At 41.8% G+C, this 27,529-nt stretch overlaps 3 protein-coding genes across 35 annotated transcripts; 1 reads left to right on the forward strand and 2 right to left on the reverse strand.

Annotated features, from left to right (window-relative positions):
- Positions 1 to 59: 59 nt before the first annotated feature.
- LOC117564447 (cytochrome b5-related protein) lies at positions 60 to 2,414 on the reverse strand. Its single transcript, XM_034243225.2, has 4 exons — positions 1,898 to 2,414; positions 1,511 to 1,841; positions 704 to 1,086; positions 60 to 642 (listed from the first exon to the last, which is right to left on the reverse strand). Exons 1-4 carry the CDS (start codon positions 1,990 to 1,992, stop codon positions 129 to 131), a joined length of 1,323 nt encoding a protein of 440 aa, XP_034099116.1. The 5' UTR covers positions 1,993 to 2,414; the 3' UTR covers positions 60 to 128.
- A 1,124-nt stretch (positions 2,415 to 3,538) lies between these two features.
- On the forward strand, positions 3,539 to 5,179 carry LOC117564449 (cytochrome b5-related protein). Its single transcript, XM_034243226.2, has 3 exons — positions 3,539 to 4,030; positions 4,086 to 4,468; positions 4,550 to 5,179. The coding sequence occupies exons 1-3, from the start codon at positions 3,617 to 3,619 to the stop codon at positions 5,061 to 5,063; spliced, it is 1,311 nt and encodes a 436-aa protein (XP_034099117.1). The 5' UTR covers positions 3,539 to 3,616; the 3' UTR covers positions 5,064 to 5,179.
- Positions 5,180 to 5,792: 613 nt separating this feature from the next.
- Positions 5,793 to 27,529, reverse strand: LOC117564445 (myosin heavy chain, muscle). Of its 33 annotated transcripts, none has more exons than XM_034243220.2 (19): positions 27,512 to 27,528; positions 26,472 to 26,770; positions 25,672 to 25,815; positions 24,453 to 24,833; positions 24,315 to 24,378; positions 24,147 to 24,245; positions 21,510 to 21,613; positions 19,792 to 20,199; positions 18,781 to 18,951; positions 17,178 to 17,767; positions 15,927 to 16,044; positions 13,486 to 13,749; positions 11,702 to 11,911; positions 10,548 to 11,434; positions 10,347 to 10,425; positions 8,330 to 9,505; positions 7,356 to 8,261; positions 6,464 to 6,528; positions 5,900 to 5,995 (listed from the first exon to the last, which is right to left on the reverse strand). In XM_034243220.2, the coding sequence occupies exons 2-18, from the start codon at positions 26,673 to 26,675 to the stop codon at positions 6,484 to 6,486; spliced, it is 5,850 nt and encodes a 1,949-aa protein (XP_034099111.1). In that variant the 5' UTR covers positions 26,676 to 26,770; positions 27,512 to 27,528; the 3' UTR covers positions 5,900 to 5,995; positions 6,464 to 6,483. The 33 variants fall into 33 exon arrangements, with proteins under 33 accessions (XP_034099108.1, XP_034099105.1, XP_034099103.1 ...); XM_034243222.2 differs by lacking the exons at positions 10,347 to 10,425; positions 15,927 to 16,044; positions 21,510 to 21,613 and adding exons at positions 9,836 to 9,914; positions 14,303 to 14,420; positions 23,782 to 23,885; XM_034243221.2 differs by lacking the exons at positions 10,347 to 10,425; positions 15,927 to 16,044; positions 21,510 to 21,613 and adding exons at positions 9,836 to 9,914; positions 15,030 to 15,147; positions 23,782 to 23,885.

Raw genomic sequence — 27,529 nt, forward strand, 5'->3', positions numbered from 1 at the left:
TAAGCATTTTTTTGTTGATAGCAAATAAAAGAGAGATTGTGTCGCATTAAACTGGTTATAAATTTATACACACACTCTGTATTTATAAACACTTAAGAGCCCAATGACCAATCATAAACCCTGTCTATTTAAAGAGTCTTGTTACTGCCTGGAGCAATGGGGTTTACTTCAGTGCGTAGCAACTGTTGATTTTGACCCTTGATGTGACCCCAGTGATTTATTTCCCTCAGCTCACACTTAAACTCCCTGAGGGTCTGTTGTAGCTCCGGATAGAGTTGCTTAAGCACGCCATGATCCAAAGTCGGGAACATATGATGCAGTGCATGCTCGCCAAAGTGTGTGAGCACCAAAAGATCTGACCACTTGATATCCCCGCGATCGATGATCGTGTCCAGCTGAAAGAGTCCCCAATCGCGATCACGACGAGTAGCGTCGCCATCATGGTAGATGCGTGGATCATGATGCGCCGCTGTTAGACCAATGAAGCCAAACAGGAAGCTGCACATGGCCACAATAGTGAGCCATCTGGTGAGCACAGCTCCCAGGCTCAAGTTGGTGGACAAAAAGAGGAAACTGGGCAAAACTAAAGCCAAGAGATCATGCCAGTACATCACATTGCGTTTGCACAGCGAGATGATCAAGCTGTGGTATGAAGAAATAGCAATTAGAATTGAGGATATACAAAATAACATAAACTACTAACCGCTGTATAATCTGCACGAAACACAGAGCCGTGTAAACAATGGGAGAGATCAGAATGGAGATGACGCGATGCAGTTTGCTGGCATATTCTTTGCTGGGCACAAAGCAAAGGAGGGGCTCAAAAAGCGACATCTCGAGATCATGCAGCGAATTGGGATAAACATGATGGGAGAGCGCATGTGAGACGCGCCAACCGTTGAAGTTCATCAACGAAAGATTAAAGAAATACATGCGCCAGTTGTCACGTTGATGGAAGTAATTGTGAGACGAGGTCGCCAGCCAGCAAAGCGATAATCCAGCAAAGGCGCTTAACACCAGCGAATCCAGTACTGCAGCCGCCCAGCTGAATAGGAAAACAGCGAACAAAATACCAGTGTGAAGCAGCTAGAAGAAAATATAATTCAATTTTTGCAATGTAAATTTAAATTTTGTTGTCGACTATAAAAATTTAGTAGTACAAGCTGAAGGTCTAAGTTGAGCTAGCATATATTATTGAACTATTGAATTGAAATCCAAGAGAGAACAAAGTTCGCAATTCTTACTGAATCGTCACTTCCTTATATCAAGTTTAAAATCTCAATTCTATGATTAACAGTGATAAGACTCAACCTTGGCCTTAAAAAAAGAGTAACAGTATATTTATCTTAGGCAATCTAATAATCTGTATTAAAAAAATTAGTACTTTTTCAATGCTAATCAAATGTATTAATAAAGTGAAACCTCAACTAGTTTAAAGAATTTAGCATAATACATTCGTCTATACATCTGCGTCACCTTAATCCATATCATCGCTAAAGTAAATACTTACATCGGTCTTCCGCGATGGTTGATAGTTGAGGGAGTGCAGCTTCTGCCTCACTCGCCGCTTCAACACTTTGTAGAAACCATCTTCGTGCAGCGTAAACTTGTAGTTCCTCGGCTTCGAAGCCGGACGCACCTCGAATTTGCTTAGCATGCGTGCGGCATGCTCCTCAATGTGATGCGACTCAAAGGGCTCGGTGATATCGGTGCCCTTGGTGGCTTCAATCCAAAAGGCGCCGCCCGGATGCCGTTTGGCAAAGTCCGACAAATCATAGAGTTTATCTTTGATGCGCCACAGTCCCTCGGCCTCATCGTCTTCATGTTTACCCTCCAGCCAGCTGAAAGCGTATACAAATGGGTAAAAATATTTGCGAGTTGGCTGCTCTTAACTGACCTCTCATTGCTAATGAGTATGCTCCGGCGATAGGTTGGATAAGTTCGCGATATGCCCGACACTCGCCACGCTTCCAACTCCACATTGGGTGCCATCGTTAATAAAATTGCTATCAATTAACCCTATTAATCGCTGAGCTTTAATTGCCCATAAGCTGTGTACATCCGAAGTCCAAAGCCAAATCCGAAAATAGACACTGTCGACCACTTGAGAGATATGTGGAGCCCAAATCCGTTGGCCCAGCTGCTTTGTTTACGTGTGGCGCACTAAAGTCACAACTGAAGCGACGCTTCGCTTGTGCATTGTTGTTATTAAATGCGATTAATTACGAGCGTGAAAGCTTTTCATGTTCGTATCAAAACACTGGAAGCTTTCGAGCTTTTCATTGTGATCGCATTTCAGTACTCAATCGTGCCTTTATCATGCCCCGACACCCCAAAACTGAAATGGGTCACAGTGAAACCACAGATGAAATGCACTTAAACACGAGACGAATCTTTTATGGATGCGTAAATAAAACAAACTAGTTTTCATCAGACAGGAAAAGCTTTCATTTTCTGACCTTAAAATCTGAACTTTTACTGCTCGTCTCTGCTTGTTACGCATTAAATAGACTTTAGAGCTCTATTAAAACTACAGCGTGGCAGGGGTCACAATTGCAATTCAAATGAGTCTTATCACATTCAAACTCATTGAAGAGAATTCACAAGCAAATGGGCGCCCAACAGTAGGACAGCTGTATCAAAATTGAGTAGGCAAATGGTCTTCAAATAACCTTCAGTAAATGGATCCCAATGCTGTTCTAAAGTCCCCTTATGTGGTCACACTTATAAACATAAATATGATAACAGTATATGCCACCATACAACATCGTCAGACAGCAAATGTTATCTTGTCAAGACAAGCTAATCTAACAAGCTCCTTAATACCCTTTCCAGTTCCTGATAATATGGTATAAAACATTAAAAAATGTTTTTTGAATATTTATATTACGAATTTACTTAATATTTTTATATTATTATGATGATTACATTTATTTGAAGATTTAATCATAATAATTATTTGGCATGACTCTTAAAAAGAAAAGTTCTTTTAGATTAACCCATTATAAATCGACCAACTAGTCGTATACATATTATTTGAATACCCTACCACTATTTGAATAAATCTAATGAGTGTTGATAATCCATAAACCAATTTCACTTGAGGTAATCACTTTTCATAATCATGAAATGAAATACTAAAATATAAATAGCTGCCTTCGCATCACTACCCTATATCATTGGTTTTTGTGACAAGTGTTCATTGTTGACCGCCAAGGTTTGACCCTCGGAAACTTTTTGGTAGCTGCTTATCAGCCACACACCCCCCTTGTAAGCACCATAGTGGGCGTCTCTGTTTCTGGTAGTCGAAGTGATACGATACCACGAGAACGCGAGACACGTGCGATAACATAACTTTGTCTGGGATCGATTCACTTTGCTGGGTTTCTGCCACTGGGACCAAGTGGACAGATGCGACTGGCTGGACAGACTGAGCTGATAGGGCGGCTCGTCTTTGTTATCAACGTGGAAATGTTTTTATTTATTTATGTGAATATTATGTGAGATTTCAGATTTATTAAAATAGTTGAGAATGCGCGATTTGCAGGTCAGTTCGACTCGGAGTTAGCTCCAGTTAGGATCGCCTAGTGTTTCTCTTGCTCTATAATTTGAAAGGATGGTGATTGAAAAGTGGAAGGAGTGTGGCATTGCCACCAAATTTCCCACTTACCGCAACTCGCCGCTGGTGACGGTGCACAGCTGGCAGAAGGGCAAGCGACAGGATGACGAGGCCGAAGGATTGTGGCGCATACACGATGGCATCTATGACTTTACGGAGTTTATTGATAAACATCCCGGTGGTCCCTTTTGGATACGTGAAACCAAGGGCACGGACATCACCGAGGCATTTGAGGCTCACCATTTGACCTCCACGCCAGAGAAGATGATTACCAAGTACAAGGTGCGGGATGCTGCAAAGCCAAGGATCTACACGCTAACGCTGCACGAGGATGGCTTCTACAAGACGCTGAAGGAACGTGTGAAGCAGCAGCTCAAGACCATTGACAAGCGCCCAAAGCGCAAGAGCGATGTGAGTAAAATACAAATAAAATCGAAACAGATTAACTGATAAACTGAATTGTTAGCTAATCCATCTGGGCATCTTGCTGTCCACTTACCTCTTCGCTGTGGCCAGCGTCAAGTACAACAGTCTGTTGGCTTTGGTTCTGGCTGGCGTGGCGCTCTGCTGGACGGTGATTGTGTCCCACAACTATTTCCATCGTCGCGACAACTGGCAGATGTACACCTTCAATTTGGGCCTGATGAACTTCTGCGCATGGCGTATCTCACATGCCATGTCACATCACATCTATCCCAATTCCTACTACGATCTGGAGCTGAGCATGTTTGAACCGTTGCTCTGCTGGGTGCCCAATCCACACATCAAGAGCAAAGCATTGCGCTATGTCTCGTGGATCACAGAGCCACTGGCCTATGCCATTGCCTTCTTCCTGCAAGTGCTCACGCGGTAAGTAGCTGAACAGCAGTCAAATAATCTTGATCAGTCAATCAAAACTCACACAATCAACACAAATATGTATTCGTTTAGCATCTACTACTCGTTGCGTCACACGAATATTATGTATTGGCACGATCTCTTGCCCCTCACAATACCGCTCGTCATGTATTTGGGATCGTCTGGATCGGCGGGCTTGTTGTTCTGTGTGCGCCAATGGCTGGCGATGACGTCGATTGCCAGCTTTTCGTTTTGTGTAATCGGCTTGAATGCCGCTCATCATGACCCAGAGATCTATCACGAGGGCGACAAGAACCGTGAGGATCGCGATTGGGGCTTGTTCCAGGTGGACACTATTATCGATCGCGGCGACTTGAAGTGGTCACAGTTCCTGGTGCTCACACACTTTGGTGATCATGTGCTGCATCATTTGTTCCCCACACTCGATCATGGCCTGCTCCCTGCTCTCTATCCGGTGCTCTACGAGACGCTGGATCAATTCAAGGGTGAGCTGCGCGAATGCAATCACATCGAACACATGATTGGCCAGCACAAGCAACTTCTGCGCATACATTCCAATCCTAGAGCTCCGGGTGAGGGCAAATAATTTAGCTTTAAAACTACAGCTCTATATTATAGCAAACTTTTGTATATAACAGAAATAAATATTTCATTTTTAGCAAAACATTATTTTAATAAAACACAATTTCTTTTTTAAATTGATTTACATTTATTTTGTTCCTTTTTTGTATACTTTTTTAATGTAGTTTTGATCTTTTCTTATAATGTGTTGATAAAATAAAAAATATTAACATAAGCATAAGCGCCATGTGATGCGAGTGTGTATGCTGTCTGTCTGTAGGTCTATATTCGATCTATTCGTACTGGTGTTCGGATATACAATAGTTTATATAAGACACACAATTCGATAACTAGATTATATTCAGGTGCGACATTTCCTCCCGGACACTTCACAGTGGACCTATTTGACGGGGCTCATATTTGTTGATGTTGTAATGCATGGTTTTTCATTGTTGAATGCGTTTTTTGTGTGTTTGTTTAGAAAGTTGTATAAAAATATATAAATACAATAACAGGACGTGAGAAGTGTCCCAAAGCAAATGTCGCGCTTACAAAGCTGCCACCAACTCCCTCACAAGAAACTTATGTATGTCGATCGTTGTAGTATTCTTGTCGATGTTTCTTGATCTTATTGCTATCGGGCATAACACCAACATTGTTTTGATTGGCTTCCGATAAAAAGAATTATCATACAAGTAGTAAGTATTTTTTCATGATGTTCTTTTTGCCTAAGTGCATAGTGCGTCTCCCGTCGTTTCGATATATATTTTGTTATAGTTTTATTATTTTGTTTAAATTAAGAAATTAATTTAAAATCATAAACATAATCATTATGAAATATCATTTAAAATAAATTAAAAAATGAAATGGCATTTAGAATTCGTTTTCAGGAGCAAGGTCGAATCTTGGTGGGAAAGCCAATCCGTCGAATTGTGGCCTAACGGATGTCGCACGGGGCTGTGGAAGAGAATAGAAAAGTTCCAGATAAGTAAATTGCATTAATCTTATTTAAAAAATGTGATTCTAAATGATCTATGTGATGATTGACGATGATAATGATTGACCATAACCATGCGTTGAGACGATGGACGATTGATTTTTTTTCTCAAGACAACAACTGAGAATGAGAGGGGAAAGAGCGAATATAGTCGCACGTTTTGTAGTGCACACATTGCCGGAGGGGAAATAATATACGAGTGAGCGAGAGCGCAACAAATGACGTAACGTAAGTGTTTGCTCACGAAGGGGAATGTATGAGAGAGCGACAAAAAAAAGAGAGAACGCAACTAGTTGAACGACTGTACGATTTGGGGAATGTCTGTGTATGTGTGACACAACAACACAACAAGACAACAAGACAACGGGAGCGTAAACGTAAACGAGAACGTTATCGATAACGATTACATCATGGTTATCGCCACTTACAAATGTTATCAAGAAAGTTTCTACTGCTCCAGCGCGCTCTTGCGGCCACCTCGCGACGCTGCAGGCTGCAGTACACATGTACAAATACATATATCAATAATATAGTGGAAGAATAGTTTTCTATATTGTATGCAGAATGGTTGTAGAGAAAGCAAAGTCGATTGATTTGATTTGATTGATCATTTTCTTTTTTTGATTGTGCTTACTGTTGTGATCTTCAAAAGTTATTACAAAATTGTAAAAATGAACGCATTTTTGGTTGGTACTTGATATCGCTGAACGATGATCGATGATTCTTTCTTCTTTCTTTCTTTCATTCTTTCTTCTTGAATTTCATATGATGTTTAATATTTTTTATTTTTAATCGGTTTACTTCGCCCATGTGCGTAAATGGGGATATGTTGTTGTTGTTGGGTCGCCTCTAATTACAATTCTCTGTTCTACCGAATGTCGTATGATGCATCTATATTATTATAATTGTATATTAATTCTTATAAGCTATAATTCTCTTTGCATGTTTTTGTTCTCTCATTATTATTACAAATATAATTGAAACCATTTTCAGATTTTTTCAGCTTTTTTTTTGTTTTTTTTTTTTTTGTTTTTGGTTTGATTCGGATGTGCCTCAACTTTTAGATTTAATTCTGTTGTTGTTTGTTGTTTTTGTAGAGATGATTTAATAGTGAAGAAGCAGAACGCGACCCGCAATATGAAAGGGAAGAATATATATATTTGTATATACATCTTAATTATTAAACTCTAATCTGGAGAGATATCGGAATACTAAATAATGGTAGCATTGTGTTTTACTGCTGCATGAGTAGTGCAGACGAGAGAGAGATATAGATGGGGCTAGGTATGGGATGGGAATAGAGGGAGTCTAGACACTTACCGCTGGGCTGGCACCACGACCGACAGAACCGGCACGTCCCTTGGCGCGGAATTTGCTAATGGCCTGTTCAGCCAGATCGGCACGCTCCTCAGCTTCCTCGAGCTCCTGCTGGGCCTTGCGGAATTTGGCCAAGTTGAGGGCAGCGATTTCCTCAGCCTCCTCAATCTGCCTCTTGTATGTCTTGATCTTCTGTTGCAGCTTGTCAACCAGATCCTGCATGCGCTCGTGGTTCTTGCGGTCCTCCTCAGACTGGAAGCTCAACTCCTTGATGCGACGCTCGGACTTGCGCAAGTTCTTCTGGGCATCGGCGTGTCTCCTCTGCTCACCATCCAGCTCGTTCTCGAGCTCGCGGACGCGCTGCTCCAACTTCTGGATAGCCTTCTTGCCACCCTTAAGAGCGTTGGCCTCAGCCTCATCCAGACGGACCTGCAGTTCCTTGATCTGCTGCTCAAGGGCCTTCCTCAATTTCTCCTGGGTCTGGGCATGATCCTGCTCAGCGCGGAGCTCATCAGCCAGGCGGGCGGCATCAACCATAGCCTTCTTGGCCTTCTCCTCGGAGTTCTTGGCTTCGTTGAGGAGCTCATCCAGGTCAGAGTGCAGAGTCTGGAGCTCAGACTCCAACTTCCTCTTGGCAGCGGAGATGGAAGCGTTCTGGGCGGAAACTTCGTTCAACTGTTCGTGGGCATCGGCCAGTTCCTGCTCGGCCTGGCGACGGCCGCGGTCGGCCTGCTCCAGCAGAGTGCGGGACTCCTCGAGTTCGTTCTGCAGAGCGTTGGCACGACGCTCAGAGATACCCAGCTGTTCACGGGCATCGTCACGGGCTCTCTGTTCTTCCTCAAGGGCGGTCTGGATGTCCTTGAGCTGCTGTTGGTAGCGCTTGATGTTCTTCTGGGCCTCGGCGTTAGCCTATTAGATAAATAAAAGAGTTTCAATTAGTTGCTGGCCATAATAGCAGTTTCAATAGGGTAGCCTACCTTGTTGGCATGATCCAGAGCAATCTCCAATTCGTTGATGTCGGCTTCCAACTTCTTCTTCATGCGGAGGGCCTCAGCCTTACCCTTGGCCTCAGCCTCAAGGGAGGCTTGCATGGAGTCGAGAGCGCGCTGGTGGTTCTTGCGGGTGTTCTCGAATTCCTCTTCCTTCTCCTGGATGCGGCGGTCGATTTCCTGGCGCACCTGGGACAGCTCCAGCTGGGCGCGGAGCACCTTGTTCTCCTCCTGTTCAAGAGCAGCCTCAGCTTCCTCAAGAGCAGCCTGGAGCTCGTCCTTTTCGGCTTCCAGGCGCTTGCGGGCCTTCTCGATCTCATGGATGTTGCGGCCACCCTCACCGATCTGGTCGAGCAGATCCTTGACTTCATCAGCCAAGTTCTTGTTCTCACGACGGACAGCCTCCAGCTGCTCCTGGCCTTCCTCGTAGGCGCCCTTAAGACGGAACAACTCGGTGGAGTAGTTGCGGCACTCCTTCTGGGAGGCATCGAGCTCAGCAGCCAAATCGTCGACCTTGAGCTTCCATTCGCCAATGATCTTGTCGAATGCCTTCTGCTTCTTCTCGGCGGCGTTGGCAATGGCGTTGGCACGGTCGACCTCCAGCTGCAAGTCCTCGACTTCGGTGGACAGACGCTGCTTGGTCTTCTCCAGGCCAATGCACTTCTGGTTGAGCGACTCAATGGTCTCCTCAGCCTCAGCAAGGCGGGCCTGCAGCTTCCTCTTGGCTTCCTCCAACTCCTCAGAGCGGGCAACACCATCGGATTCGTACTTGCTGCGCCAGACCTGAGCCTCGGCGTTGGCCTTGCTGAGTTGACGCTGCAAATCAGCCTTGCCCTCAGCCTCCTCCTCAACCTGCTCGCGCAAGTTGTCGAGGTCGTGCTCCAAGTTGCGGAACTTGCCCAAAAGGGTGGCACGCTCGCGCGACTCTTCGTCGGCCAGACGCTTGGTATCCTCCAGCTGGGTGGTCAAGGAGATCTTGATCTTGGACAGCTGAGACACCTGGGACTCGGCTTCCTCCAATTGGCGGAGCAGGTCGGAGTTCTCAATGGACAGCTTCTTCTTGCTGGCATCGAAATCGTTCAGAGTCCTGTTGGTCTCATCCAATTTCGATTGGACCTCGTTGAGGGTGTGCTGCAGCTGCTTGGCGATCTTCTCCTGGGCGGCCTGTTTTCATTAATAGAGGAAAACAGATTAGCAAACAAACACTCGACTGCATGATTATCTATTTTGGGTTGTGTGGCATTTTGTTTTGTGTAAAAGCTGTACAGAATTAGTAAATTGACAAGGAGTGGGCACATTAAAAGCATACTCAAAAATTGTGGGTCGTTTTAGCGGTGTGAATTTCTTATTCTTTTTTTTTTCGTTTTTACTACCAAAAGAGAATACTATATACAAACAAATCGGCGGAGATAATAATAAACGATTCAGCAAATATAATTTACAGCAGCAGATCGCAGATGAACGAAGTAGAAAATCATATATTGTATTGTATACCTTCTCGTTGGTAATGTGGTCAACGCCGGCGCGCAGATCGTTCAGCTGGCCGTAGTACTCGTTCTTCTCCTTCTCAGCCCTGGTTTAGATAGAGAGTAGAGTAGAGATACGTGTGTGGTTAGTTAAAGGGGGTTACAGTCTGTATGGGGAGAACAGCAATTGTGACTAGCTTTATTGGCAAAAAGGCGAGAAGCGAGAGCTGGGCGAGCGATCGAGTCCAAGTCCACAGATGTTTCCTCTTCTGCTAGAGATATTTCTATTCGAATATTATTTTAATATTGGGGTACCATCAGTAGAAAAAGACAGACACAGAGAGAGATAGAGTGAGACACGCACACAATTTGTACTCTTGTTGTGGTGTGTGTGACGTGTGAGCAAGAGTTTCAAGTGTGTGTGTGTTTGATTGTTGTAAGTTTTGTGGTACATGCGTTGTGAGGTGTCTATGTGTGACCCATATGTGCGACTAGTCGGGGATCCCAACTATACGCCGCATATGTGGCCGACATATTACCTTATCGCGTGCCAACTGATCGCAGGCGGTACGAGTTTGATTCAACTCGTTGTGGCAAGTCTGACGATCGTGCTCAGCCCTAGATGGCAAAAAATAAATTAAATATTATTTCGATTGACGCTCTTGATTGACGTGGCAAATTTGGCTCCTGTAAAAAGCTGGCAAAAAACTACGAAAATTCGATTAGACTGAGATACTTACTTGGCCTTCAGCTTGTTGAGCTGATCAACCTGCTCAGCCATCTCGGCGACGGCATCGTTGTGCTTCTTGCGCAGGTTAGCCAGGGTGGATTCGTGCTGGATGTTGGCCTCCTCAAGATCGCGACGCAGCTTGCTCAGCTCAGCCTCACGCTTCTTGTTGAGCTCAATCTGGGCAGAGGTGGCACCGCCAGCCTCTTCCAGACGCTCACCCAATTCCTCGAGCTCACGAGCCAAATCGGCGCGCTGCTTCTCGGCCTTGGCGCGGGCTTGACGCTCGGCCTCGACCTCCTCCTCGAGCTCCTCGATGCGGGCCTGCAGTTCCTTGATCTGGCGCTGGTGCTTGCCAACAACGACCTGCTCGTCTTCGAGCTTGGCGGTGATGGAGGACAGTTCCTTGTCCTTGCGCTGGATGGTCTGCTCCAACTCCTTCTTGTTGCGCTCCAGATCGGCAACAGCCTCCTGGGTCAGCTTGAGGTCACCCTCAACCTTGCGCTTGGACTTCTCAACATCACCGCGCACCTTCTTCTCACGCTCCAGAGAATCCTCGAGTTCGTCGAGGGTCTGCTCGAGCTTAGCCTTAACCTTGTTCAAGTGGTTAATCTTGTCCTCGGCGGCCTGCAGTTCCTCACCAGTCTTCTGGTTGCTCTCGCCCTGCATCTTCTTCTCCTTGTTCAACTTGTTGATGAGCTCATCCTGGTGGGCGATCTCGTCGTTCAAGTTGCGGATCTGGTGATCCTTGGTGGCCTTATCTTGCTCGGCCTTCTGGATGTTCAGCTCCAGATCCTCGATGTCCTTCTTCAGGCCAGAGATCTCCTGGTCGGCCTTCTTCTTCTGCTGGAACAGCTGGTTGCGGGCATCTTCCTCCTGAGTCAGGCGCTCTTGGATGTCCTACAAATGCAAAAGATGCAAACAAAATTCGATTGAATATAAAATATGGAATATATGCATATATATTTCGATGTTTCGATGAGCTCAAGTGGGTGTTGATCAATCATTCAGCTAATTTTAGCTAGGCACATCATTAGCTCGCGGATATTCTCGAAATAGCCGAGCAATTGATCCACTTGATTGCACATGATACATATTTTTTTCGCTGTGCGCTCAGATGAATAGTAGGTGATTTAATATGTATATATGTGTGTTGGGAATACTTACGCGCAGCTGGTTCTCGAGGTCGTTCTTCTGGGCCTGCAACTTGGCGTTGCGTTCCTGGAAGTCCTGCAGCTGACCCTTCTCGCCGGACAGAGAGTCCAACAGAGCGGTCTTCTCAGCCAACAACTTGGCGTTCAGAGCCTCCAATTCCTTGCGCACTTTCACTTCAGCGGCATGCAGTTCCTCAGCCTTCTTGGCCTTCTCTTCCAGACGCTGTAAGTCATTAGAAACATTCGTAGGATTACTAACTGCACTACCGCTCTCCACTGGCTGTGATTGCGGTGCTGCTGGTTCGACACTTGGTTCTGCTGCTGGAGCTTCTGCTGCTGCTGGTGGCTCTGCAGCCGGAGGAGCTGCCTCTTCAGCAGCAGCTGCTGGCTCACTGGGCGTTGTTGCCTCGGCAGCCTTTTTCGTTTTTTTGGCTTTCTTCTCGTCAGCCATTTTATTTAAATTCTAATCACAAAACTTGAACTCGAACTCGATTGAATTAATAATTGGATAAAATGCTTTTGCTTGCAGCAAGCAAAATAATTCGATTTGCAATTTGAATTGTGATTTCGATTGTTCGTATTATTCGTTAAGATTGGATAAACACGCGGCAGACCAGACGATTGGTCAAACACAACTGGAATGGCTGCTGCGAATGCACTGTGCACGATCGTTTGCCTTTTGGCTATGAAATTAGCAGCACACAGCACAACGCCCCAAAGTGGCAGGCAGCTGTTTGCTGCCCTGGCATATGTAATTGCTTCACATTCTTCGTGATTCGTTTTTTGGTTTTTTTTTTTTTTTTGCTTTGCCTTCATAATTCATAATGTGTAATTTAGAATTCGCATTGGTTGCTATCATTTCGCACTTGTGCGGTCAGCAGCAGGTGTATTCTATATTTGCGCTCTCGCTTGCACACGTCAAGCATTTCAATTAACACACACTCAAACAAATACACTCGATAATCTTTATGGATGTGGATGTGTTGCGTTAGCTGCTGGTTATTATTACTCATCATTCGAATTGAGCTGAACCAATGCGGCGTATGCGTATTAATCATACGCCCTGCTATACACCTCTCATTGCTTCACTCAAGGCGCCGCCTGCCTTTTTATTATTTAATTAGCAAAGCTAATTGGCAACTGCTCCACACACATACAGAGTGAGCGCAGCTACATTGTGCCGAGAATAGCCATCGAGATGGAGCTATAGATACAGTACCCAATATACATACGGCATACATGTAGTGTACGCACTTTTACAATATGTATTTATGGATACGTTTGAGATTTTTCTAGGCGCAAGTGCGCAATTGCCGAAGTGCTTATGTTTTCCAGTTAAATGCCTATGCTATGTATCTCCTTTTTTTTAGAGCGCAACCGACGAAATTCGATTAACACAGCATCTATTTTTGGTAGCTCGCAATTGCGATCAGGAATGATGATCATTAAGATCGATAGAGAAGAGAATGCGTAAGTGTTAAAGCATTCGTGCTGTAATCGTGGGCGTGGCTATTTTTGATCGCAATGATCAGCCAATGCGCTGAGGTATTAAGCATTTGGGGGGGCTTAATTAAGCCTAAAGAATTTTGTTGCTTGTCGCGTTAGTTGTACAAAATTATTGTCAAAATGCAGCAGCAGCTGCTTTCGCCTATCCAATTATGCACGTCTACGTCTACAATGGTGTGGTCCCAGGGCTACGCGTGATTTGCCAGCAACAACTGTTCTGTTCTTGTTTTGAGCATCGCCAAGTTCAAACATCAGACCAGCAGTTCGCATAAACAATGTATGTATACTCACGGCAATCTCATCCTCAATACGGCTGACGTTGAGCAGAGGCTTGATCTTCTGCCACAGTTTGTACCAGGGCCAGGTACGCAGCTGCAGGTATTTGCGCAGATTGCGCTGGACGACCTTGAGGGCGACACGCTGCTCCTGCAGCTTCTTGAAGCCCTTACGGGCCAGGTAACCACGAGCCCAGGCTTGCATCCAGGACATGATCTTGCCCAAACGCTCATCACGGAACTCTTCCATCTGACCCAGGACACCGGCACGGAAGAACACCTATTTATGCGGCAAGTGCAAAGTTGTGGGTAGGCAAATAGTTGGGGAAAAAATAGGTTAATTTTCGAGTCTCGTAAAAATATCGCGTGCAGCAAGCAATCGGATTTTGTCCAGTAAGACAATCCATTATATCATCTTTTTTATTATTTTTCTTTTTTGCTTAAGCAACAGCGATTCTTCAAAAACACTTTTCGACAGGTTGAACTGGGATAGAATAAAGGATGGATTTTGGTACAAACAAAAAGAAAAACATAAAAAAATCATTTAACGTAACAAGACAAACAACATATAGATGCATGATGGATTCGGTCAAAGATGAGACACATACTGATCTTATAACTAACATTGAGTGTGATGGGTGTAAGTGTGAGTGTGCGAGCTACCTTTTGTGGCAAGCCTCTGAACATCCAGTGATCCTGAGCCATGTACTAGTAGCTAAAGGTTCACTTGGATGTCAAAAGAGCTCGCCAGTTTAGGCAAAGTGCATTTGATGATTTTGGCATGCTTGAGATGTTGAATGGATAGCTAGTTAAGTATATTGTCTCTGATATACCTTTGTGTTACCCAAACGGTATTGATCTTCGGGCAGATCGATAAACTTAATGATAATTTCAGTGGCCTTTTTGTCTTTGTCAACGCCAACCAATAGCTTGGGGCACATGATTTTGTAGCTGTTTGGGTTTGAATGGTAGTTTGAATGGTTTTTGTATTAATTGTCAAGTGTTACAGAACTTGGTTGTTTTTTGGTTTAGTTTAGTGCATATCTAGATAACGATTAGTATTCAACTACGACTAGTAGGTAATGTAATATAGTATTATAGTTACGTCTATGTAAGTTAATACTACAAATCATAATAGTATACCAATCTCAGGGGGGAATTGTGGATTTATGGAGGGAGAGATGTGCGTGTGCTTGTGTTTGGTTGCTTCGACCTTTTCTGTAAAGGTTTCATAGCATGGTGCACCTCTTTTTTTATGGATATGTTGGTTGTGGTACGTATGTTTTACCAACTCCAAAAAAAAGAGAGAAAAAGAGTAGAGAAGTAGATTCAGTCATGCGCACGGAACACACAGATCATGAACCATGAGCTTTCTGCCCAGTTTTTTAAGGTCCCAGATCTGTTTTATGTTTCCTGTGTGTGTGTGTTGTGTGTGTTTTGTAAAAAAGTAATGTTTGTCTGGACATCTGTGTTGGAGCCATAGACGAGAGTGTTTTTGTTGAAGTTTTTGTAAAGAGAGCGTAAATGTATGTTGTATATAGGGAAAGAAATGTTTCGTGCCTTTGTGTTACCCAAACGGTACTGATCTTCATCTAACTCGGTCGATTCGATGAGGATTTTCGTGCATTTCTTGGGATCCTCAATACCCTTGATACCCTTAGGGTTCAGGATTTGGTAGCTATATGTTGTCGGTCACATTTAACATATATTGTGTATATATATTCAATAAAAGTAAATATGGAAAAAAACGTAACGATGTGTTTAACTACGATTTGCCAATATACGAGACAATATGTGATATATATAAAGTATGTATATTATGTTAGTATAACTAGCTTACATCTAGGGTTACATACAGTTGACCTTGAAATTCAAATACCAAAAATAACTACGATAAACTCGAACCCATGCTTAAGAATACGGGTTTATAGACTACCAGATAAATACGATCATTATTTATCTTTATTTACGGGGTTTCTTGTACGTGTGCATGTGTGGATGTGTGAGAGTGTGTGTGTGAGAGAGAGAGTGAGTGGTTGAGGGAAATTGCATCTCATATTGGAGTGAGGGGGGTTCGGGGGGAAACAATCAATTAATAATTGTGCTGAATAGCGCCCCTGACAAAGTTTTGTTTCTCTTTTTCTGAAGGGCGCCCGAAATAATGAACTTCTGCGTTCAGTTGGCAGAATTCTCAAAATGTATTGTATAAAAATATAATAAGAGAGATAGATAGAGAGAGAAATAGAAAGAGAAGAATATATACTGTATACGGATACGAGTTCTGTGTGGAATCCGTCAAGTGTACGGGAGATAGATATATAGAGAGAGAAAGAGTCGGCAAAATACTACTTGGAGGTGTAGAAAGAGGTACGCAAAATGCATAATTCAATAAATATTTGTTGGGAATGGAAAACTATGGAATATATAATATATTCGTTTTGTGGAACGCGACTATGCCTTAGTGTGTCCTATACGATACATATCGGGATCCAATGCGGTGGATTCCAATATGAGTGAGCCACACTTCTTGGGATCCTCAACGCCAACAATACCACCTGGGTTCAGAATTTGATAGCTGCAAATGTTCAAAATGTTCATTTACACATCGATCGATCATCAAAACTTTATAGTGTGTGTACACTTGCGACCACATTTCGATTTTGTTGAAAATCATATTTAGTTTTGTGTTGAATGTTTTGTTGTTCTTGTTTTGTGTGTATATTGGTTGTGTTTTGTGGGTGTGAAACTGAAGGTTGCCTTTCGCTTTGGCGTTTTTGTGGGCACCTCTCGTTTTGCGTATATGGATTATTGACTACACAGAAAAAATAAATCAAAATATAATTCTCATATGTATAAATTGAGCCATCCACTCAATAAAGAATTTCGAAATTGAAATAGCCGAATAAGCGAAATAAATTTTTGCATATGGAAGAATTAGAGAATTTAATCATGCCTTGGTATGACCCAGACGGTAGAGATCCTCATTCAATTCGGTTGTCTCAATCAGAATCTTGGATGCTTTCTTGGGATCATCAAGACCCTTAATGCCGCGAGGGTTCAGAATCTGGTACCTGTTACATAAGATGTAAAACACAAAAACATGTATTCCTGATGCATATTGCCACACATAATCAACATCATTATCATCATCATCATGCTACACTAAACACTGACATCTCTCTCGAGACAGCTGAAGACAGCACTGGTTCTGGTTCTGGTTCTGGAACTGGTTCAATGGAGTTGGAGAATACAAACAAGTGAGGAATGCGTACTGAATACAATAATACAACATTTGGAGTTTTTGGAAAGTGACTACACTAAAGATGAGTTGGAAGTATGCGTGCCTTGGTGTTACCAATGCGATACAAGTCTGCGTCCAGTCCAACGGCTTCCAAACATTTGGTGGCAGCGTTCTTTGGCAGTTTTTCGGCTGCCATGACAGCTGGTGCCAGAATCATATAACTAGAGTAGTATTAATTGCAATAGAATTGTTAATTATTGTTGTACTACAATAAAATATTCACTAAATAATTGAGTTATTGTTGCTTTCTCCATTTTGTGTATGTACAGACTTTTGTGCTATGCTAAGATCTAAAGAGTTTATAGTATAGTATAGTTATGTCTAAGTATATATAGTATCTATAGTATATATATGTGCTAGAGTTTGTAGTAAATTTGTACAAGTGTTGGCTCATGTTGTGTACTTACCGCATCTTGAAATCGGGGTAGACCATTCTGTTGGGGAAACCTTTACGGCAAATACGGATACCTTCAAGCACACCGTTACAAGTCAGCTGGTGCATGACCAAGTGGGCATCAACCACGCCAGGTTGTTTCATCTCGTTGGGAATGATGCAACGGACGAAGTGAGGCTGTGTCGAACGCAGAGTGGTCATCAAGCTGTTCAACTGCTCCTTGTAGGCCGACGAGACGGTAGCGAAGCCACCACCCTTCTTGCCACGACCGCCCTTAGCCTGTTCACCGCCACCGGACTGACCAGCATGATCAGCGAAGATTTCGATGAGCAGCTTGTTCTGCGACTTCTTGAACTGGTCGACAACAGTGTCGTTCAGAGGATCCTTGTTCTTCTCCAACCAACCGGTGATGTTATAGGCGACAACACCAGCATAATGGCCAATGGCAAAGTGAGCAGCCTGCTGGCCGGGCTTTGGTGGCTTGGGCTTCTGGAATGGAGCTGACTTGCCCAAATGGGTGTTGGTCAACTTCTCCGAGAAGGTCTGATCGGTGGCCTTGGGGAACATAGACTCTTCTTCCAGGATGGACAAGATACCCATAGGCTAGAATAACACAAATATCACAAGTTAGTATCGCTCGTCTTACATCGAGAGCTGCCAAGAAACAACGTGGTAGTAAAAAGCACGCATTAGACTGTAGAAGTAGTCGAGATAAGCGAAACATAACGCCATAATACTAAGACTAAACAAGCAAGAAAACATTACTAGACACATTAGTACTACGTATAACTTACCCGGCACGTTAGTTGATTTATGGCATTAGATCGATTAAAATATGCTGTTTTGTTGCTTTTAGAGAGGCGATCTTATGACTAGGTTAAAAGTGCAAAAAAATATAAGTATTTTATAGAATACTGATTTGTGAAGATCTATGCAGCAATTGTGTATTATAGTTATTATTATTGTATTGGCGGTCAGTTGGCTATCGTTCTCTGAGATAGTTGTGGCCCTGTACCTTTTCAATCAAATCAATACACAATTGCAGATCCATGCCGAAATCAATGAAGGTCCATTCGATGCCCTCGCGTTGATATTCTTCTTGTTCCAAAACAAACATGTGATGGTTGAAGAATTGTTGCAGTTTTTCGTTAGTGAAATTGATGCACAATTGTTCGAAACCGTTGTACTAGATTTTTTTTTTTTTTAGGAAACGGAACAATGTTTAACATAAAATAGATGGGTTAGTCAATAGATTTGGATGAGAATCAGATGTGTGTGTATATATGTTTTGTCGTGTTAGTTACCCCCTTTTGGACGTGTGCAATTTAACACGTTTTCTCAGGTGCTTGTCGACACATATAAATTGATTTTTTTTCTTTGTGGGTGTGGTGTATAGAAGGTGAGAGGTAGTTACGCTTCTGGGCGCACTTGACCTCGAGGAAAAGGCTGTAAAATATATATATTGTATATGATATAATAGTCTTAAGTATATGCACTCGAATGGTGTCATCAGTTCTAGATGAGTTACCAAAGGAGTCGGAACAACAACTTAAACATTTAAAGGAGCAATGTGCAAATAGACGTTGGAGCGTTGGATTGGAAAACCGTTGACGAACCTTTTCAATCAAATCAATACAGGCCAACAAGTCCATACCGAAATCGATGAAGGCCCACTCAATACCTTCCTTCTTGTATTCTTCTTGCTCCAAAACGAACATGTGATGGTTGAAGAATTGTTGCAACTTCTCGTTGGTGAAGTTAATACACAGTTGCTCGAAACCGTTGTACTAATCATTGTTCAAGTGAACGAGGGGAGGACGTGAAGGAGAGGTTAAACATTGTGCCACGTAACAAATACAAGTTGTGCAGTGATGGTGCTGGGGTCATTTTTGTACCTATTTCTCATGTACGCATATAGTACATACATATAGTGCATGGGGGTGCGGAAGGAATAAATTGTTACCTGTCACCTGGTTGACATTATATCCTATACTGTATATAGATCGGTGCTAGAAACACACACAACAAACAATCAAAATAGGTGCAGTTTTGTATATTGAACAAAGAGAGATTCACACAAAAAAAAATGGAAACGGCTTAAGCACCTTTTCAATCAGTTCGATACAGGCCAGCAAGTCCATACCGAAATCGATGAAGTCCCAATGAATACCCTCCCTGGTGTATTCTTCTTGTTCCAAGACGAACATGACATGGTTAAAGAATTGTTGCAATTTCTCATTGGTGAAGTTAATACACAATTGTTCGAAGCCGTTGTACTATAGATTTTTTTGGGGGGTGAAGTATTTACATATTATACAGAAGTTTCAATTTTATTTCGTGTGTGCGTGTGTGTGTGGAATGTGTGTGCGAAGAGTAAGTGCACGTAGAATGTATCTGAGAACACGGATATTCAAAGAAACCCAAGTTATCCCTTTTCCTAACTGTTGAGAGAGTTGTGTTAGCAAAGTCGACCACAATGCATCAGCCCAACCAGAAGCTAAACTTTGCATTGTTTGGCCACACCACTGCTCAACAACCAGGCAGCAAGAGGAGAAGAGATCACTCCTCACTCTTGATGCACAGCTGATGAGCCGGCCAAGTCCGTGTTCAGTTCGCGGCATACTCACGTCGAAGATTTCAAAACCAGCAATATCCAGCACACCAATGAAATGCTGACGCTTCTGCTTGGTATCCAGAGTCTCGTTACACTTCTTGACCAGCCATTTGAAGAGACGATCGAAGACACCCTTGCACAGAGCACCGATGGAGTTGGTGACCTGCTGGACGTTACGGCCCTGGGTGACGAACTCGTTACCGACCTTGATGCGGGGCTTGAGCAAGTTCTTGTACAGCTCAGCGGTGTCGCAGCCGAACAGCTTAGACACACGGCCACCCTCCTCTTCACCGTCCTGCTCAGCCTGCTCCTCGCGACCACGTTGCTTGAACTTCATGCCACCCATGTGCATGACAGCGGCGGTGATGCGGTACACATCCTCCTTCTCCTGCTTGGTGAAGCCCAAGATGTCGAAGGCTTGCTACAATTTGCGTGAATCGATTAAGAAAATGATGACAAATTAATATGTGTTGCATTTACTCGTTCTTTTTTTGTTGCGGTTAATGGAAGGTTCTTTTTTTGTAGCATTATTTTTGTGGGTATTACAGCGTTTTTTTACTTTCTAGTTTTGTTTGTTGAGTGTAGCTTAAAAGTCTAAGAATCATGCAGCATGCTGTGGTAACAAAAAATGCAACTAGTTTAAGTATATCCAAAAATATTACTTGCAGCATCAGTATAGAAGCGCTTAATTAGTAAACCTACAAGAATTTATCAAATATATAACATGATAATGAATCAGTTTTTTCGGAGGATTTTCGGTTGTCGGGTAGCTTAACTATTCCGGAATCGATAGACAGCGTTGACTTATATTTTAACAAGACCAGTAGATGGTGGGGTAAAAATAATGCGTGCTGTGGTTTCTTTTTTTATTGTTTTTGTGGGGGGATTTCTTAACCTGAACGGCATTCAAGTCGGTATGGGGCCGTTGATATAAATGTGCTGTACAAACTTATAGAAGAACTACATACAAAGGGAATAGAGAGAGAAAGAGTATATATGTATATCTCTAAAAAAAAAATAAAAAAAATTGTTTGAGCGATTTGTACACAAGTCTCACGTAATTGGCTTTCTGGTACAAATCGAGCTAAACCGGGAGAATTATAGCTAAACACACACAATTATCATATCGTAGTTACAACTAAGATATAAAGTATATAGACTAAATTGCATACACATTCCAGCAAGCTAAACACAATTCGATTAGATCAGTCCATTCGAAGAAAAATCCACAATATCGTGACGTCGTTTTAAAGTCGTCGACCGGCATTGCAGGCATTCGTATTAAATACAGTTACAGATAGGTATATAGATCTGCTACGTATAAAAGTACGACTAGTTTTTGGTTTTGTCTCACTTGATCGATGCTTTCAATGAAACAAAACCGGGATTCACACACATTTTGGGAAAATATCGTCATTCGTCATACATATCTTACGTTAAACTTTTGGGCATTCCATTAAAAAAAAAAAAAACAATTATTTATAAGAGAGACTAAGTACTGGCGATAAAGAAAGACGAAGTACTTGGTCTAGAACTTGGAACTGGAACTGGAAACTGGGTAACCAAAAACACATATATAAAATATAGTATCTGTGGGCGTGTTGGTGTGATTTAAAAGTAGAGCGGTGTTTGATACGGTTTCTTTTTTTGTTGTAATTGTCGTTCAGACAGGAACCGGAAACATAAATAACGTATACGTCGCCAACAGCAGCTAAGCTGTCTGTCACTTACATCTGCAAGCTGGAATTCCTCAGAGTCATCAATACTGGGCACAGTAACCTTGCCCTGGGATACGTTAAAGTAGTCGTAAATGTTATCAGAGAGGAAGCACATGTCTACATATAGTCGGAGAGAAGGTTTTTTTTTCGGTTTAGCGCAAAAAAATCACGAAACAAACTTATCGACTAAAGTCTGATGTGGTTTTGTGGACGGAGAGGGATACGATGTGTTTGTTCTTCTTCTTTTGCTTGTGTGTTTTTTGTTTTCATTTGTTCTGGGTGTGTGCGTGTGCCGTGTGCTGTGGTGTGCCATGTGAGTGCTCGGTATAGATTTGTGTGTGTGTGTATGTGTGTGAGTGTCTAATTGTCGATTTGTGCAATATACGAGAAAAGAGTATAGATAAAATTTGAATGTATTTGTTTTGGAGCCAGGAGCGGGCTTCTCTCAAGAACCTATGGCATTTCAATACTCAAAACATACTCGTGTTGCAACTACCCGGTGTCAAGTATGAATACGATTCGATAATTTCGGTAAGCTAGGTCTACAGAGACCTCCTGCTCCCAGCGGTTTGGGATTGTTGCAAGGTACGGTTAAGTTAACGAGGTGAAGGTGCAAAATTACAAAAGATCACAAAAGATTGAGAGAGAGAGAGAGAGAAATAGAATTACAAAAAGAGAAATTGAGAAACGCAAAGAGAGAGTGCGAAGTAGAAAGCGTAGAGTAACTCAAGATAATTCCGGAATAACACAGTTTGAAAATTAACACACTGTAATTACATATATACAATATTCAGATCTACGTTTACTTATTTTGGTGTTTTTTTTTTTTTTAATTCGGAAAGTCAGAGCGTGTTCGGATCAATAAACAACTTCAAATAATGGTGTACATAAAAAAAGTAGAATATATATAAAAAGATTTTCATAAATATTTTACAATAGTTGAGATATAGTTGGGGGGAATTTCGGTTTATTGTGAACAGATTTTGGATCACCTGCAGCACAACTTACATCGGTTAACTCAAATTCTTCACCATCGTTGACACCGGGTATCCGTGTTTTACCCTGACAAATGCCAGGATAATCACCAATATGTTGGGTAAGAAATACCATCTCTAGTTATTGATGGAGTTTTGCATTAAGTTATGTTCGTAATACTCCAATAATTCAATTGTTTTTGGGTAGAATGAGTAAGGACCTGCCTATAATCACTTGCTAACTAAATACATTTTATAAGTTTTTTAGTTGTTAATCCGGGTTAGGGTTAGGATTTTAATTTGCGATTAGCTTTTGATATTTGCTTTCGGCATTTTTGAAGCATTATGAATTTTGGGTAGAGAGAAAGACATATTTATTGATATAGATATTACGAGACGGACGTGACAAGTTAACACATTGATAGATCGAATGTATGTATGTTTGATAGAGGACGCGGAATAAAAGTATCTACACAATTGAAGACACGACACATTGAAATGACAGTTGAAGCAGTGTTTGCTTCGAAAGAGTTAACATTATTTAGATTGAGGTTAGGACACAGATGTTGTTGTTGCATGAGCACACATAGATAGATAAGTAACCATGTCTTGTATGGCCTTACATCCACGGCGACCCATTCTTCGGCATCATTAACACTTGGTATGGTCGTTTTGCCTTGTGATACAATGCGATAATCGTAAATGTTGTTCGATAGCAGACAGTAGTCTTTATATACGTATAGCAAGTACAAATATATATAGTGCATATCGATTAATCGAACAACAGTTGACGATTGTGGGGAGTACATATATTGAGAGGGTAGAGAATTTCAAAATTTAATATGGGTTGGCAATAGGTACATTTGTTAATTTGGAATGGTATGAGTTAAACAGGTACATGAGAAGGGAGTGGGGGAACTGACTAGGGGAAGGGGGGAATTATGAAAAGCCTTCGACAAATTCCAATAATCCGTATTTTGGGATGGTTTTGTTGGCAATTTGGAATGATTGTCAGCTACACAGCTAGCCATTGAAAGCAATTGTTGATTGATTGTGATATTGTGTGTATAGGCTGGCCTACGTAAACGCTACGATATACGTGTGAATAATTACGATAACGTTAACGATTACGATCAACGGCTACAGCTATACGGCAGCTATAAGCTAGCAAAAAAATAGAGTTAACCAACTATAATATATAAAATTACTCATTTTAAAATTTAGATATTACGAAAGTCTAGTGGTAAGTTCAACAAATACAATGAACAAGAAACACAGTTTTAGATCAAATAAGTGATAAGGGGAAATTACATCAGTGAGGATGAATTCCTCAGAATCGTCGATGCTGGGCACAGTAACCTTGCCCTGGGAGACAATGTGGTAATCGTAGATGTTATCGGTCAAACCACAGATTTCTAAACGGATTTGTTGAAAAAGTAAATTATATAGATATGAATACAATTTGTATTGTTAAGCCTTTTTTTCGAATGTGTCTATGTGTGTGTGTGAGTGAAAGTGTATGTGATTGAGTGTGAATTGAGTGTATTCAGATGTTGAACCTAAACCACTGCTAGAATAATATTTGTAGATCGAGACAAGTGTTGAAACTCGCTCGGGGAAAGAGAGAGAGAGAGAGGTGATCGATGAATTGGATGATAATGCTGGCGATCATATACCTTTAACACCAGCGACGGCACCAGACATGATCTGGTAGAAGATGTGGTAGGAGCGCTCCAGAGATTGCTGAGAGATGACACGAGCCTTCTCCAACAGATCTATTAGAAGAGAGCATTTCGTAAGTATCTAGCAAATGTTTCAAGTGTGGATGGGTTAGGGAAACTTACAGGTCTCAATATCAGCACCAGCCAGTTTACCAGTGGGGCCGAAGTGAATACGGATGAATTTACCCTATTCAGAGAGAGAATAAGAGAATTGCTTTAGTATCAAGAATTATAAAAAGAGAGCACAAGTGTAATACTTACGAAACGAGAGGAGTTATCGTTACGCACGGTCTTGGCGTTACCGAAGGCCTCAAGCACAGGGTTAGTTTGCACAACCTGATCCTCAAGGGAGCCCTTGTTCTTCTGGGACTCATCCTTCTTGGTCGAAGCGCCGACAGTGGCGAAGTACGCAATGACCTTCTTCGTGTTCTCAGTCTTACCAGCACCAGACTCACCGGTAATCAACATGGATTGATTCACGTGGTTGGTCAACATGTCGACGTAGGCACCGTCAGAGATGGCGAAAATATGGGGTGGCACCTCATTACGGCGCTTGCCACGGTACATCTTAGCGCAACGGTTGGTATAGACGGGGTAGCGCTTGTAAGGATTGATGGCAACGCAGAAAAGACCGGAGTAGGTCTGCCATGTTCAGCGTTGGGAGTAGAAGAAAATACAGTTGAAAAGTTAATAACATTTTTCCAGTTGGCGATTCGAATTTGTTAGTTCTACAATTAGTGGAGATTGTCTCTAAAACATTTGGTATTCAAATTTGTTGATCTTAACGCTGTTTACTTTGTCAGTAGTTTCAGCGAGTTGCATAGATCGTTGCTTTAGAGACATCACCATAAGACAGTTTAGTAACAGTTTTGTTTGTTTTTCTTGTCATTATTTCTTTTTTTTTTTGTTTTGTTTTTCTTGTGGGTCAACCAGTTTTTGGTGTTCGTTTCTGATGTGGGTAACAACTAACTACAATGTTTTTGTACTTGTTTCAAGTTGTATTTTGTTGCTGGAGAGGGGGAGATGATGATGATCTTTGTGGCATCCTTTGTGTGTGTGTTGTTGTGTGTGCGGTGTGTTTGCAATAAAAACCGTTTTCTTTCCAGTGTCACGTTCATCTGACTGGACGGCCAAAAGTTGTGTTTTCTTTTGTTCAGTAGAAGCTTGTTTTAGTGCGTACAAAATACAATTGATGTGTGTGTTAGCCATGGTTAAAAGTAAGAGCTGAATTTGTGTTTCTTTTTTGTGTAATTTGGATTTGTAGTTTCCAAAGTTTCATTATGATAAGTGTTAGCTGGACTACTCAAAAATAAATATGCATTAGATGTGTGTAAAGCCATTTTGTTTTTACTCGAATTTAATTTTGAAAATATTCTTAAAGTGTTTTTAGATGAGTTGGGGTAAGCGAGTTTTAGAAACATAGAACGTTGGTTGCAAAACGGGGGAATGCCATTGCCATACCGGTACGGCAATTACTTACATAGATGAGCTTGTTGTAGTATCTCTGCCTCAAGTTATGGAGCACAGAGGCATCGTTAAGGTATGTCAAGTTAGACATATCCTCAGCTTTTTCGTATTTCGGAGGGTTCACCTGCTGGAGCTGATCTTTCTTGAAGTCTTTGGTCTATTTGTTGTTTTTGTTGTGTGTCATTTTTCAGTTCGTTTTCAGTTGACCCATTTATCAATATCGTTTTTTTTGTATCGTAACCCATTTTGTCGTTTTTATTATTGTTGGTTAGACGTTAGAGTTTTTGATTTGTTTTTGAGAGAAAAGAGACCGAAAGAGAAGAGAACCCATACATTAGTGAGTTGTTGACTGAGTACACTTACATAGATGAGCTTAGCATAATAACGTTGGCGCAAATTGTGCAGCACGCAAGGTGTGTTCAGCACGGTCATGTCGGCCATATCTTCAATTTTTTCGAATTTTGGTGGATTCACTTTCTCCACCTTCTCGGATTTGAAATCTTTTACCTAGTCATATAGAGTATGTTTGTGAAGTTTGATCGTGTTCTTTTTTTTTTTTTTTGTTTTTTTCTTGAACTCTATAAAAGTGCGTCAACATTTCAAAGTTTCCCCCATTGGAATCTACAAAATGCAAACACCATCAACTATCGCATTGTTGATTGCAATTTGTAGTACCAAAAATTCATCAGCAAAGGGTAGCTAATGTTGATCATTTTATAGTTGCCATCACGGGTTTCGTTTTGAAATGTTGTAGCAAGGTATGAATATTCTGTGTTGACTTCAACGTTGTTGTGTTTGGCGACGTTGCATTACCTCTCCACCAGGCAGACCGACGGAGACGATATCACCCTTGGTAGCCTTGATGTCACCAAGGAGATAACCCTCCTTCTCGTCGGGCACCCAACAGTTCTTCTTCGAATCATAGGGTTTCGATTGATCGATACGTCTTTGTTCCAAAGACACGAACAGGTATGGGGTGGGATCCTCATCCTCCTGGCTAGCGGCTGGCTTCGGCATCTTGATTAAATTTCGCTTTTAAACTTAAAAACTCGAGAAATAAATTTGGGACTTTTAAAATTCTTTGTTAATCGCGTCGTGAGCCCAAAACTTCCCTGTAATTAAAGAAAAGAAATAATATTGATCAGTATATTGATTTCGTTGAGAAGAGGCCACTACAACTTTTGGATATTCTCATTTGCTTTCTTTTTATTTATTTTTGTTTTTAGATTTTATGATTTTGACCCATTTTCGAGATCAACAGCAACAGCAGCCACAGCAGAAGCATTCACATCATTGTATTTGTGTATGTGTGTGTGTGTGTTTTCATCTTTTTCCCGATTATTTGCTTTCCAAATATGAGCATAAATTGGAAATTCCATGTGAACTTCGAAAACACGTAACCGGATATTCCGAATTTCGAGCAGCTCCCCGATTCAGTTAATTAATTAGGCCTTGTTGTTGTGTTCCTATAAACACACAACAAGAACAAGAACAAGTGACTTGTGTGGGTTGTCGCCTAAATATAGATCAGTGCCATAGACTCGCATATATATCGCGCCTAACATATATAGATCTTGCGTGTCCGCGTCGCCTCTCGAATACATACATATATACGAACGTGTATGTGGGGCGTTGCTATTATTACGTAATTTAGATTTTTCCTCAGCTTTTCCTATTTTCTTTCGTATTTTATTTATTTGAAATACCAAGTGATATTTTTTGAAGAAGAAGGCAAGTTAATTGGATTACATAACGTACGAAAAACGGGAATAATGCCGCTATTTTAATTCCAATTTTTGAATTTTGAATGATTTTTGCACTCCCTCTATTATTTATGAATAAAAATCACTCACACAATCACTTCGGAAAGC

This window comes from Drosophila albomicans, chromosome 2L, assembly GCF_009650485.2.
Source record: "Drosophila albomicans strain 15112-1751.03 chromosome 2L, ASM965048v2, whole genome shotgun sequence".
Lineage (NCBI taxonomy): Eukaryota > Metazoa > Arthropoda > Insecta > Diptera > Drosophilidae > Drosophila > Drosophila albomicans.